We start from the raw sequence: 13,138 nt of genomic DNA, 5'->3' as shown, positions 1-13,138 counted from the left end.
CTGCAATCACTGATCTAATCAACTCAACCCGCATTAAGCTGCTTTACCACGAAGACCTCCGATGTCTCATGAGCCCAAGAGCTGAGGAGGAGGAGGGTGCAACGGAGGCAAGCACCAAAAAACAGGATAAATCAATTGAGTAGTTAATTACCACCCATTGACTAGCAAATGCTGAAAGGAAGAACCTGTTTTCATGGAATAGTTCTTCCATGAGTGGCAGAAGTCAATGAACAACTGTGCAGTGTCAGAGGCAAGCAAGAGCATTACTCAACTTTGTTCTAAAATAAGACATTTGATCTTAAATAGACATTTATGTAAAAAGAAACTAGCACCTTTGTATCTTAGCAGAGGACTCAATTTGTTTTTTTCTCCTCCATTTAGTAAAAGTTCAGGTCACTTCTCAGTTCCCCCTAATCTCACTCGGGAGTGGGTCTCTTGGCTTGTCGGACTCGCTGCCCTGTCTAAACCTTTTTGTATTTTCCTGTTATTGCTGTGCCTGCATGTCAGTTTCCTCTTCTGCCCCCAGACTTTATTTCTGTGTGTGTGTGTGTTTCCTGTTGTTTGGAACCAGGTACATTCTCACTGAATCTCTAAGACGAGAAAGCCTTCGCCTCTGGTCTGAGTGGAAGCGCTGCTGCTGGCTTCCCTTTACTGCTCCACTCCTGTTTTTCGCTTCTTCTTTCAGAAAAGATAGCAAATCACTGTGTGTGGCTGAAACTTCACAAGTTTAGTGACATTGACATAGTTTCTCTTCTTTTTTTTGTTTGATTTTCTCAGTACAGAAACTGTGGCCAAATGCAGTTTATAGAACTTCTTTTTTTAGCTCTTATTTACTCTGAGGAGGCGTCTTCTTGGCTCAGCAGGGGGGTTTTCTGACAAAAAGAAGACCCGATTGATCTGCTGGGATAATGGTTTGTGTTGTAATTGCATCCTTCAGCAAGCACTACCTTAAGCAAAACACTGCTCTATTAAGTAGTTGCTGATATTTAGGAAAAGGAAAAAAATGCTTTGTCTTGTAGCATTTTTATTTCCAATCAAACAAAAAAGTAACACGCATTTGTATCAGACTCTCATGAGTCAGTGCTGTCAGACCGCCGTGGGAAAGTCTTCTGGGGTACGCCTCCATCAGCATTTTGTATCCAGAGGCTTATATGTTAACCCATTTTTTTGTAGGCTAGTTCAACCTCAGTCAGATTAGATGCATCTGAGAATTAGCCAGGTGTTGCCGTGGATTCTTAATTTATATTTAGGTTTGGAGTTTGACGGGGCCATTTTAGCACGTGCTTATGCTTTTGATTGTTGCTCTGGCTTTATGTTTGCTTTTGTTCACTTACAAGAAGCTCAATTCAAAGGCCTTTTGCTATTGTTTTTATGTCTGACCCGTCTGATGTCTTCATGATGCCGTTTGTTCACCAATGTTCTCTATCATACCTCTTAGTCCCAGAACAACTGGTTGTCTTCTTAAAGTACAAACATTTTATTTACTCTTCCGCTGACTTCTAGAGGAATTTTGTTGCACTAGATTTTATTCGAGAGGTAGCAGAATGAAAGGGATGTAAACGGAAACAATTTTTTGGTAAAAAGTAGTTTTGTAAATTGTCATTTTCTTTTACCATGATGTTAGGCACTTCTTTGCAATAATTTCAGATAAAATTGTCAGGTGATGCACTAAAATTTGTGGTTGTAATATGACAAAATATGAACAACTTTTAGGAGTTTGACCTACATTATAAAGTTGAAGTTATTTCAAACTCTTACATTCCCTTTCTGTTTCTGTGCTTTACTAACTTTTCTCTTTTCTCCATCACGTTAGATGGTTTCATGGGAAAATCACTCGCGAGCAGGCGGAGCGTCTCCTCTACCCCCCTGAGACGGGGCTTTTCCTGGTGAGGGAGAGCACCAACTACCCTGGCGATTACACCTTGTGCGTCAGCTGCGACGGCAAGGTGGAGCACTACCGCATCATCTACCACAACGGCAAACTGACCATCGACGAGGAGGAGTTCTTTGAGAATCTCATGCAGTTGGTTGAGGTGAGGGTTGAACTCAGATGGTTTTTTTGTGCTTTTTGTTTGGTTGTTTCTTTTTTAGGTGTTGTTATTATGCAGGTAATCTATTGTATTCCTCAGTTATCATTATTATAAAGAAGTGCTTTTTAAATAAAATGTGTAAAAAAAAATATGTATCTCATGTTGTATAAGAACAAACCTGTTAGATTTCTTAAAAAAGACCTATTATGCAAAATTCCCATTTTGCATGTTTTTGTATTTGCGTTTGATTTTCTATTGTTTCTAAAAACAGCCCAAGCACTTAAAAAAACACCCAGCTGTTTCTCTGGCAATAAGTAAATGTTTTTTGGTATCTGCAAAATGAATTCTTTCAAAAAACCTCCTGATTAAGTCTCATTTGACGGCGCTATGCCGTCACCTATCAAACCCAGCTAAGTGTTTTGTTGTTGACTTACCATCCACAAACCACTTGCTGCATTCTTGTTACCTGTGCAGGAGGTTCTACTTCTGCTTTTCAAAGATGTACAGTTGTATAATTGCGGATTTGTTTGCATCCATTTTCTCGTGTGAGTGTAAATGGATGTGGCTTATTTGTATTTATTTAAAGTGACAATAGGGTCTAAAACGGCTCATTCTGAAATGAGCTCAAAATTGGCAGTTGTGCCAATCTTAGCAGACTAAAATCTTATTCTGCAAAGATTTTAGCAGACTAAAATCTTGATTTTGAACAGCAATTGCAATGAACATGTTTTGTATAGCTCATGTACCCATCCTAACCTGTTCCAGGAGGCTTAATAGGTTACCGTTTAAATACCAAAGAAATGTACTGTTACTAATAATGCATTTGGAAAAATGCATTATTATTAAAAATATTGTGAACAAATATATATTTGTTCACAATCCACAGTACAAACTTTGCCACCATATTAAAGTTTGGGTATTCATTCTTGCTGAAACATTGCATAACTCAAAACAAGGATTCACACTCACTATCCACCTTTCCCTTAACATCAAGACTCAAGCATACACTCTGAGCGCTGTTTGATCGTCTCCCTTCCTGCCTCCTATCTGAAGGCAGGTTCAGAGGAAGGACAGAGAGGAGAGGGGAAGACGGGAGGCGTGGTGGCAGGCAGAGAAAGAGAGGTCTTTCATCCTCTCAGATAAACAGGAGGAGAGAGGCTAGATTGGCGGCTATCACACTTCTAATTGGGCCTCATCTTTTTACCCCGTGGGGCAGTGGAAGTGGACGATAGGAATTTGCCAGCTGGCAGTGAGATCATCCCCATTTCTGGTGCATTCTTATTATCAGCCACCCACAATCTCTGTCTATCCTGTTCACACCCTCCACACTCGACTCTGCCCCCACTTCCTTTCTCCACCTCCCCTCTGTTAGTCTTTCCTTCTTCGAGTTCCCTCGTGGATACCTGGCATATTGCTTTTTGTCCTCCTCTCTTTGTTATCCATCTCACTCTTCCCCCTGCTGGCTCATATTCCCCGCTCTCCTTCATTTTCCCTTCTGTCAGCCTCTCCATATCTTTATCCAGTAGACTGTCTGCATTCCCCTGTAAATAGCCTTAGATAGGATTCTTCACATTCTTTGGTGTTTTTCCATCTAGCTGTCTGTTCCAGCGCTCTGCTGCTGTTCTTGGTCACAGCATGTTTCATATGGCTTCTTCCTTCTATTTATCCCTAAACATACTGTTTGCTGACAGCTTGTTGTCAGTTATGGCATCCGCAGTAATGTTATGGATGTGATAAAAGCAAAGATGTCTGCATGTGGTAGCCGCAAAATAATTGCATGATGGAGAAGTATTGTCTTTTATGCACTCATTGAGTATTTTTACTTTATAATCACAGCCTTCAGTGTTAATTACACATGGGAAGATCTTGATTTAGCTAAAACGATTATGTAAATCACTTTTTTTGTCAATTGCAACATGTTACACGAGCAGAATCAGACTATTAGGAGCATTTCAGTTGATAAACACTGCACCAAACACATAAATGAGTTAGTTCAACAGTAGGAAAATCCAAGATATAGCATAATCATCCAAGTACATGTTCTTATTTAATATTTGAGGATCCATTGGCAGGCATGAACACTAGCAAGTTCAGAGTACATTCTTCCTGTACCTTGCTCTCCCTCTGGTGGTTGTAATGGTGACTTGCACCTTAATGGAGTAACAACCCTTCTTCAGCTCCCTCAGAACCCAACAAACTTCCATTTTTTATTTGTCTAATATTTGGGGCTGGGCGAGACTTTGATTTTATCGACTACTCTAATTTTCTGTTTTTGAACATTTAATTTTTGGAAAATCTGTAATTTTCATCAGCTGATTTTTTGGGGTTTCCAGAGTTATGCTAACCTGCCCAAGAAGTACCTTCATGTTTGACATGTGGGTTTTACAGCATCTGTTTGTTTCAACTTTGAATTTAGGTCAATTCCGAGAAGGAATTATTGAAATAAAAAGTTTTTAAAGATATTTTCTGTCATTGCTAATTATTTAAGGGGAAAAAAAGTGAGGAGAAGGTAGACTAAAATTGTAAATTGAATTTGGTATTAAAACATCAGAAAATTTATTTTTAAGCCATATCAGCCAGCCGTAATAATATATGAGCCGCAGTACAACCTGATTTCATGACCCAATGACACGGTTTTGTTGTGTTATGTGGAAAATCTCATAATCACTGACCTCTCACACTAAATTTCCCCTCTGCTGCGTCGCATCAGTCTAGCTGGAGTGCTGACAGAATGCTGTGTATTATTGTAGCCTTGTCTTGCCACTGCTATGGCCTTAAGTGACCTGTGTCAAACCTATTTATGGTTCAATTTCAGATATGACATCTGGAAGTGAAATATACAGTTCTCAGAAGAAGTTGTGCTGTTATTAGTTGCAACAGTTTTCCTTTTATCACAATTTTCATGTGCAGCTGTTTGCAGATAAAAGGCTTTTCTGAATTATTATATGAACAAAGTGATGATTCATTAAGCACCACCCAATGTCTTAAGTCTTAATGCCTCCAGTTTTAAGCCTTCATAAAATATAAAACAGGGTAGTTTTACATTGTAAACCTAAAAATGACGTCTTAATTGTGCTAAATTGTGTCTGCAGCACTACACCAAAGACGCTGACGGGCTTTGCACCAGACTGATTAAACCCAAATTGATGGAAGGGACAGTGGCGGCACAGGACGAGTTCTCCAGGAGTAAGTTTCTCTTACTTTTACTACACCACTCCACTAGGCTTCTGGCACCGAGGCTCACAGAGACATTTGTTTACTTGCCGTCGTATTAACCTTGTAAGCGCAATGTCACATGCATGCGCATGCAGTAAACTACAAACCCTACATGCCCTCAAAGGTTGTGCTGTCATCTACAGCCTAATAGCTTTAATCACAAGGGTGATTAATCTTTTTTGTGTGTGGATACTCATGGGCTTCACCAGCAGTCAAAGTTAATCTGTACCAGCCGGCTCCTCCTCCATGTGCCTTTGCTGAACTTCATGCATCCCTCTAAACATGGCTGATTATCGCAGCACTTATTCTAAAAGTCGACACAAAAAAGAGCTCTCATCAAAGTGAAACGTATTTTATTACATCTTGTGATTAGTTTGATTGTAGGTCTCTGAATATTCCGGGAGAAAAGATAATATCGTTAATGTTGCATTACAGTTATTAAGCCCCTTCTGGCCCCTCTTGGCAGGTGGCTGGGCCTTGAACCGAAAAGAACTAAAGCTGCTTCAGACAATTGGAAAGGGGGAGTTTGGAGGTGAGTAATTGTTTTTTTTTTCTTTTGATATAATTAGAATTAAATTTCATACAAAATCGAAATCATTCTGCAGATGATTCACTTTTTATTATTATTATCCCTGTAATTCCTGAGACCTTGGCTGGTTTTTTACTTCCTTACATTCATTCTGTGAACAGAGTGAATCTAAAACAAAAATTCAGAAAATCATATTGTATGATTTTTTTAAAGTTATTAATTTGCATATTTAACTCATTAATCTATTACTTGCATCCCTACTTTTAAAGTTTCAAGGAATTCTGGTTTGTTGGAAGCAAAAGTTCAAGAAATGAGAGGTGGATCAGGACAACCGCAAACCTGCATCAGAGCTATGATCATAATAAACAGCGATGACTTTCCATCATATTGAAATGAAAACATGTCTTTCATGACTAGATGTGATGGTGGGAGACTACAGAGGGACCAAGGTGGCTGTCAAGTGTATCAAAAATGATGCCACAGCACAAGCTTTCATCGCCGAGGCCTCTGTCATGACGTAAGATCAGACTTTTTTTTTGTCTTCTGTAATTTGAAACAATTCTTTATACTTCTGTTTCTTAATGAGGTTTTACTTTAGCATGAGCAGCTAAATGGATTTATGTATTTTCTTGCACACCAACAGCATCATTTTCTCCATCTGTTTGTTTACAAAGGCAACTGAGGCACAACAACCTGGTGCAGCTGCTCGGTGTTATTGTGGAGGAGAGGGGCAGCCTCTACATCGTCACAGAATACATGGCCAAGGTCAGTTAGATCAGTGTGTGGGTGGGTGTGTTCTCTAATAAAGTAAAAAATATACCCAGTTGTAGAACTGGTTTGACTTTTCTTAAGTTATTAAATATCAGTCATTTTGGATTATGATCGATATCTTCATAATTATTCCAGAGACTAAATGCACTGAATGCTGCACATGTTTATTTTTCTGAATTACCATTTGATGTTTTCATAATCTAGCAGTTTACTGACGTTAATATCCCACAGGGCAGCCTAGTGGACTACCTGCGCTCCAGAGGACGGACTGTTCTTGGTGGGGACTGCTTGCTAAAGTTCTCACTGTGAGTTTTCCTCTTGGTTAGATTTAATTCTGAAAATGTTTGTTTAGCTGTCAGGAGTTCTACAGAATTTCATGGGAACGGCGTCAGCCGTTTGGCTGGAAGCACTCCAGAACTGTTTGTTTACAGACAGACAGATTATTCAGATGGTTTTCTCTGAAAAATGGCTGCTGCATTGGCAAATATATGCTTTGACTTAATCCTTTTTTAATTAAACAGTTGTTAAGACAGTGCTGTCTTCTAGCACCTGTGAAAAAAGACAGTGAAATGAGCGAAAATGTTCCAATCTGAAGGTATTTGTGCATTAATCCACTGTGAGGTGTTCAGTGGCTTATTTTCAGTGGGACACATGGAATACTTGGCTTCTCTTATTAGAAATAGATTTTATTTGCATGAAATCAAGCAAGAAAAGGAAGAAAATATCTACCAGACAAAGATATTGGATCTGAAAACACAATATTCTGTCTCTATATTTGACTTTTCCTCTTGTCAAGAGCTAATCACACATTTCCTCTAATCTTTCATGTAATAAAGTAATAGTTATGATATTGTTGTCCTTTACTTTCTACCCACAGTGATGTGTGCGAAGCCATGGAGTACCTGGAGGCCAACAACTTCGTCCACAGAGACCTTGCAGCTCGGAACGTGCTCGTGTCTGATGACAACATCGCCAAGGTCAGCGACTTCGGTCTCACCAAGGAGGCCTCCTCCATACAGGACACTGCCAAGCTGCCCGTCAAGTGGACCGCCCCAGAAGCACTGAGAGAGAAGGTGAGCAGCAGATCTGCACTGGCAGGCTGCGGCTTTCCTTAATTTAAACTAATCAAAACATTTCACTGGGTTTATTAGTGCAGTTACTAAATATTATCTCGAAGCATTTTCAGAACAGTAATACGAGGCAGATTGTACCATGGTAACCATAGAAACCAGTCAATTGTACATCCCTGATTTGTTTTAGGTGTTTTATCTTCAGCTGATTCAGGTAATCTACATTACGTAAAATAATGGAAATGGCTCTAAACTCAAGTGCCCAACTGATTTAACTGAATCAGTTCAGTTAAATTCAATTTATTTCCATGATTTCAGTTCACAACAAATGTATCTAGAAAGGTAAAATTATATAATTAAAGAAATCCCAATTCTTCGCAATCATTTTTGGCAAATTCAGGAACATACATTCAAATTGGATCCTAGTTTTAATACAGTTCATGCAAGTTTCAGTTTCTAATACCAATTGGTAAAACTTTGTCTAATCATGGCCTTATAGTGACCCCTCCAGAACGACTACTTGCTTAAATGGCACCGTGTCTGTTTTCCAATAAATAATTTCTAAGAGAAGTTATTAATGACATTAAAATTTTGCCAAAAATTATGGCAACAGAATGCAAAAACATGTCACCTCTGCTTATAATCCAAGCATATAAGATAATTTTTCCTGAGATACTTTCAGAAGGAAGCTTGATTAGATTCCTGGGTGTTCAAGGCAACTCTTGATTGTAGAAACTTTCAACTCTGACCTACTACATTGATAATAATCTGTTATCACGTTTGTTTCGAGCTGTTATTTTATTCAGGTGCTGGAACATATCTTTGCAACCCATACATATAATGATGTTATAGATTATTTGCAGAGTTTCTGGAAGTTTTCTCAAATGTTTATCTCTAGTCTTGCAGGCATCATGTGGAAATAATTTATTTTGCTTTGAAAAGTGGGCACATAATCCCCATAGATGCTCAAATCTCAACGTTACAAAGAAACTTCACAAATATGAGCTTGCACTAAATTTAGGATCCTCATATCCAGATCTTGTGCATTCTGCTTTAATGACGGCACCTCCTCAGGCAGCAGCTGTATCACCCTGTCAAATCGCTGCTAATTATGTCAGCAGTGTTTATGTGTCACTTTCTGAATGACTTCATGTAAAAACGTGTTAATGGGTTCGCTTGTCTTTACCCAACAGAGGTTTTCCACCAAGTCGGACGTCTGGAGTTATGGAATCCTTCTTTGGGAGATTTACTCCTTCGGCCGCGTGCCTTACCCTAGAATTGTAAGTATCCTGGCTGGCCATCTCTGGTTGTCAAATTTGAGATAAACCAGCAGATGGCAGGCTTTAGCGCTGGGACCAGTGTTGAGTCTGGTTTTATTTTTGTGCAATAGGAGAATCATTTTAGCTGGAAAAACAAACAGCAGGTTCTTACACAGTCCTCAGAGTTTGTAATTTGCTTTAATTGTGTTCCATTTTTAGAAAAGTATTAAATGTTTGAGTTTACAAAAGATAATAAACCTCAATTTCGAAATCTTTTAAAATGATAAAGGTCACCTCTTATGAATTTTAAATCAAGATTGGAAGAATTAGGGAAATAAAGTTGCTTAAATGCTGCATGAAATCAGTTGATATTTGAGAAATCTTATTTGCATTTATTCTCATTTCCTTAAACAAATCCCTTCAAAACAGCCATTTATCACAATAAATCAGAAGCCAACTTCCTTTTCATCCTGTGGAACATACAAGTATAGGTGCATCTCTGTAAATTTGAATACCATCAGACTTAATTTATTTCAGTAATTCAGTTAAAACATTTTATCTCAATTTGTTTATTTCAGTGTGTGTGTTTGTGCGTGTCTGTTTCTCAGCCACTAAAAGATGTGGTGCCCCGGGTGGAGAAGGGGTACAAGATGGACGCCCCGGACGGCTGCCCGCCTGTGGTCTACGACCTGATGAAGCAGTGCTGGACCTTGGACCCCGCCATGCGGCCCTCCTTCCGCATGCTGAGGGAGAAACTGCAGCATATCAGAGCCAAGGAGCTGTACCTGTAAAAAGCAGCTGTGGAGGCAGGGATTGAGAGGGGATGAGGAGCAGCCCTGTACAGACGGATCATGGGAGGAGGAGGAGAAGAGGGACCACAGCACCTTCCTCCTGCTTGCCAAACCAAGGGACTGCCAAACCGTGTTCCCTCCCCTGACCTCAGGCTCCACCCTGCTTTCTCACTAGGACTGTTTTCCTGTTTGTGTTGTATAGCTTTGCCAAGCAGCTTCCTCACATCTCTTCTTCGTCCTCCTTCACCTGCCATTGTTTGCTCGCGCTCTGTAACCTGGTCCGAGCTGCTCTTCCTCATCCACTTGCATCATGCCTTTTCTTTCTTTATTTTTTTTCACCTCCTCTTCCTCCTGAAACGTGGCATTAACTGGAGGAGGGGCTGGCCTTTTCCTCCACGTTCGTCAGGTGCTCTCTTCTTCACCCCCAACCTTTGTGATTTTAAAAAAAAAATTTTAAATCATTCCAGTATCCATGCATCACCACGTGGCTCTGCATGCCAGCTCTGTCATTCCATCCTTCCATCCCTCGACCCTCTGCTGTGTTGTCAGGTGGAGGGGGGGGGCTTCGCTCTGTGCCAAAGTGCCTCCAGTCTACAGAGCTCCACAACCCTCCACTGCTTAATTGGACTGTTGAGGTGTCATTTTTTAATTATTATTTTTTAATTTCTTTCTCTTCAGGGAGGTCAGTAAATGTTTTTTTATTACAGTCTCCCAACAACTCCACCATTTCTATCTTTTGTTTTGTTCATTTTTTTTCTCCCCTAAGAAGAGCACATGAACAGGAAGAATTGTTTAGCGAGGGGCGGCATCATCTTCATCCTGCTGCCAAGGCAGCCCCGAGTGGCGGCGTGGGGTGATTACGGGAGAAGACTGGGGCAGGAGAGGCACTTCACACACATGGTCGATTCATCATACGTGGGCTTGTTTTTATATCAAAAATATATTTAAAGGTTTAAAAGAAAAGACCAAGAGAAAACTGACCGGGACGGGACAGAGAAGGAGGACTCTGAGAAGCCAGGAAGTGACTTTTTGTTCTGGATGCTTGGCGTCCCTGAACTCTGGGGTCGGGGTGGTGCATGCTGTGTGTGAGAGGCCTTGGGTTCAGCTGTCAGTGCTTTCAATGTTCATTGTTTTATTATGCTATCATGACTATGAATAAATCATTCCATCTGAACAGTGTGGAAATGCATCATTATTGTGGTGTTTGTGCATCCGCAAAAAGTCTTTAAATGTCTTAAATTCGTATTTAAAAATGTACATTGACACCCTAGTGTAACTAACCGCCTGTGAAAGCATTGCGCTGATAAATTTAGAAAATTACAGCAAACTGTGCGAGCCAAGAGAGGCGGTGGGGTGGTGTTTGAGTGAGATGATTTACATTTGAGACCCGGATAATGATTTTCCACTGTCTCAGTTCTAGTTCCAACCTATAACGATGTTGCATGCATTCTGTGCAAAAAAGTATGGAATTACTTCAATGTAAGACACATGGCTATCTTTTGTACATTTCCGTCATGATACAGGTATTAAATTGAATTCATAATGGGCTTAAAAAGCCATAAATTTATAAATGGTCTCCAAGATAACCACCTGACGCAAGTTTGTCAAGTGTGACCTGCATTTGTTTTCAGCCTCCAAGAGAAGAGGCTTTGTAGAATCACATTTCGTTATTACAGCTGTAAATCTTTTGAAGTATGTCTCTGCAAGCTTTGCACTAGAGAGTCTGCAGAACAGCTCCAGCTCTGTCAGATTAGTCGGTGTCTGTGAACAATTTTCAAGTTTTGGCACAGATACTGAATTGAATTTAGGTCTGGACTATGAGTCATGCTTACACATTAAGCTTTGATATTAACTTTAATTTTAGATCTGGCTCTATGTTTACGCTTGAAGGTTTCCATAGCTCCAGTTTCACATTCTTTACAGGCTCCATTTTCGTCCAGGTATTTTCCAGTGTTTAGCTCAATTTTCCAATAAATTATGACCAGCTGAAAAGAAAAACATTCCCTCACCATGATGGTGGCACTACTATCCCCATGATGGTGTTATGCTCAAGATGAGCTCTGTTAGATTATTAGTCACATATAATTTTGCATTTAAATCAGAACATTTTTTTTTAAAATCTAAACTGAAGGGAATCAACTTGTTGCTTATGTTGCCTGTGTCCCAAAAAGAGGAAATGTTGCAGTATTTTCTATCAATTGTATATACTTGATAGGATGGGTTTGTTTTTTAGCTTAAGATTTTTTAAAAACCCTCAAAACCCTGGAGTTACATGCTATTGTTGAGGAACAGCATTTTAAATTGAGTCATATGTGTAATGTTCTTAAACTATTAAGAGAGTTAAAAATAAGTTATTAAAATTATTTATTTTTCAGGATTTAATTGGGTTTTAAATTTTAATTGCCTTGATCTTAAAAAGGCTCATTTGATTTAGTGAAATGTGCTGAAATTTCATTGTGAAACAGCAAAATGAAAGTTCATTCAACAGATTAGTTCACATATATTAAAGTAATGCACATGTGTCTCAAACACTATGTGGATAAAATGTGTAAGAGTAATATAAAGTGGATAATGTAGCAGTTTGGTGGTCTTCGTTCAGGGCCGTCTCAGTTTCCCTCACTAGCCTGTATGATAATTCTAGATCTGCAGAAGTGTGAAAATGTTTCAGTTTGCTTGAAAAAGTTCCTCAATCAGGTGAGGTCTTCAGAGATCTGGACTTCTAGTCTCGGCTTGGATCAAAAGCAACCAGGGAGTTTTATCCCAGCATCTATTAACCACATGTGAATGTAGTTTGCAGGAGTGCAGTAAACAGGCGAGGAGTGTTGTCAACACAGCCTTAAATGTGTGAAGGAGTGTCATTTGACTAAGTTGTCGTGGTTCACACAGTGCTGCCTTCACTGCTCTCTGGAGATCATCATCATCATCTTAGGAAGGAGCATACAGTCCATTAGTTTCGCTGCACTTTTTGCTTCCACTTTAAAGCTCTTCCGATCTCCGTTCCTCCTCTGTTGCTACAACAATGTTGTGTGGGTCCTAATTTTGCATAAATCCAATGAATTTTAACAGCAGTGACAGGGCGGCAACAATAGGCCCGTTACATAACAAATGCGCTTTATGCTCGTGGCTAAGGCTGCGCCGCTGTCAGGACCTATCACGGTAGCTCTGATTTGTTATGCTGCCACAGCTGCATGAGATGGGCCTGTTGCAGAGGTCCACTAACACATCCACCTCAGGAGCTCAGAGACATTCACCTTCTGAGCTTCTTGGCAAACATGCAGCTCATTAGGTGGCCGAGGGGCCATTTTTAGCCTACCAAAGGTCAACAAAAAAAATTGTCCCAAAGAGGGCTTAATTCTATTGGGCTTAATTTTACTCATTTGTTTTAAGGAATTATTAGTTATAATCTGGGAATCCCACCTGACACATCAGTCTGACATGAGTTGAGTTTTCTCCCACATCTAGATGCTTAAGT

General features: G+C 39.7%; 1 protein-coding gene across 2 annotated transcripts in view; it reads left to right on the top strand.

The window, feature by feature from the left end:
* The window catches only part of cskl (c-src tyrosine kinase-like), a 48,255-nt gene extending 37,410 nt beyond the window's left edge, over positions 1-10,845 (top strand). For both annotated transcript variants that reach the window (XM_032560914.1, XM_032560913.1), the window contains exons 5-13: positions 1,814-2,033; positions 5,123-5,216; positions 5,713-5,778; positions 6,193-6,292; positions 6,450-6,540; positions 6,778-6,851; positions 7,424-7,619; positions 8,810-8,896; positions 9,484-10,845. In XM_032560914.1, the coding sequence (XP_032416805.1) occupies positions 1,814-2,033; positions 5,123-5,216; positions 5,713-5,778; positions 6,193-6,292; positions 6,450-6,540; positions 6,778-6,851; positions 7,424-7,619; positions 8,810-8,896; positions 9,484-9,666 (1,111 nt within the window). In that variant the 3' untranslated portion in view covers positions 9,667-10,845. The remainder of the gene's footprint in view (positions 1-1,813; positions 2,034-5,122; positions 5,217-5,712; positions 5,779-6,192; positions 6,293-6,449; positions 6,541-6,777; positions 6,852-7,423; positions 7,620-8,809; positions 8,897-9,483) is intronic.
* The last annotated feature ends 2,293 nt before the right edge of the window (positions 10,846-13,138 follow it).

This window comes from Xiphophorus hellerii, chromosome 4 (assembly GCF_003331165.1).
Source record: "Xiphophorus hellerii strain 12219 chromosome 4, Xiphophorus_hellerii-4.1, whole genome shotgun sequence".
NCBI lineage: Eukaryota > Metazoa > Chordata > Actinopteri > Cyprinodontiformes > Poeciliidae > Xiphophorus > Xiphophorus hellerii.
The sequence above is the reverse complement of the archived record's forward strand: the minus strand, read 5'-3'. Positions and strand labels throughout refer to the sequence as shown.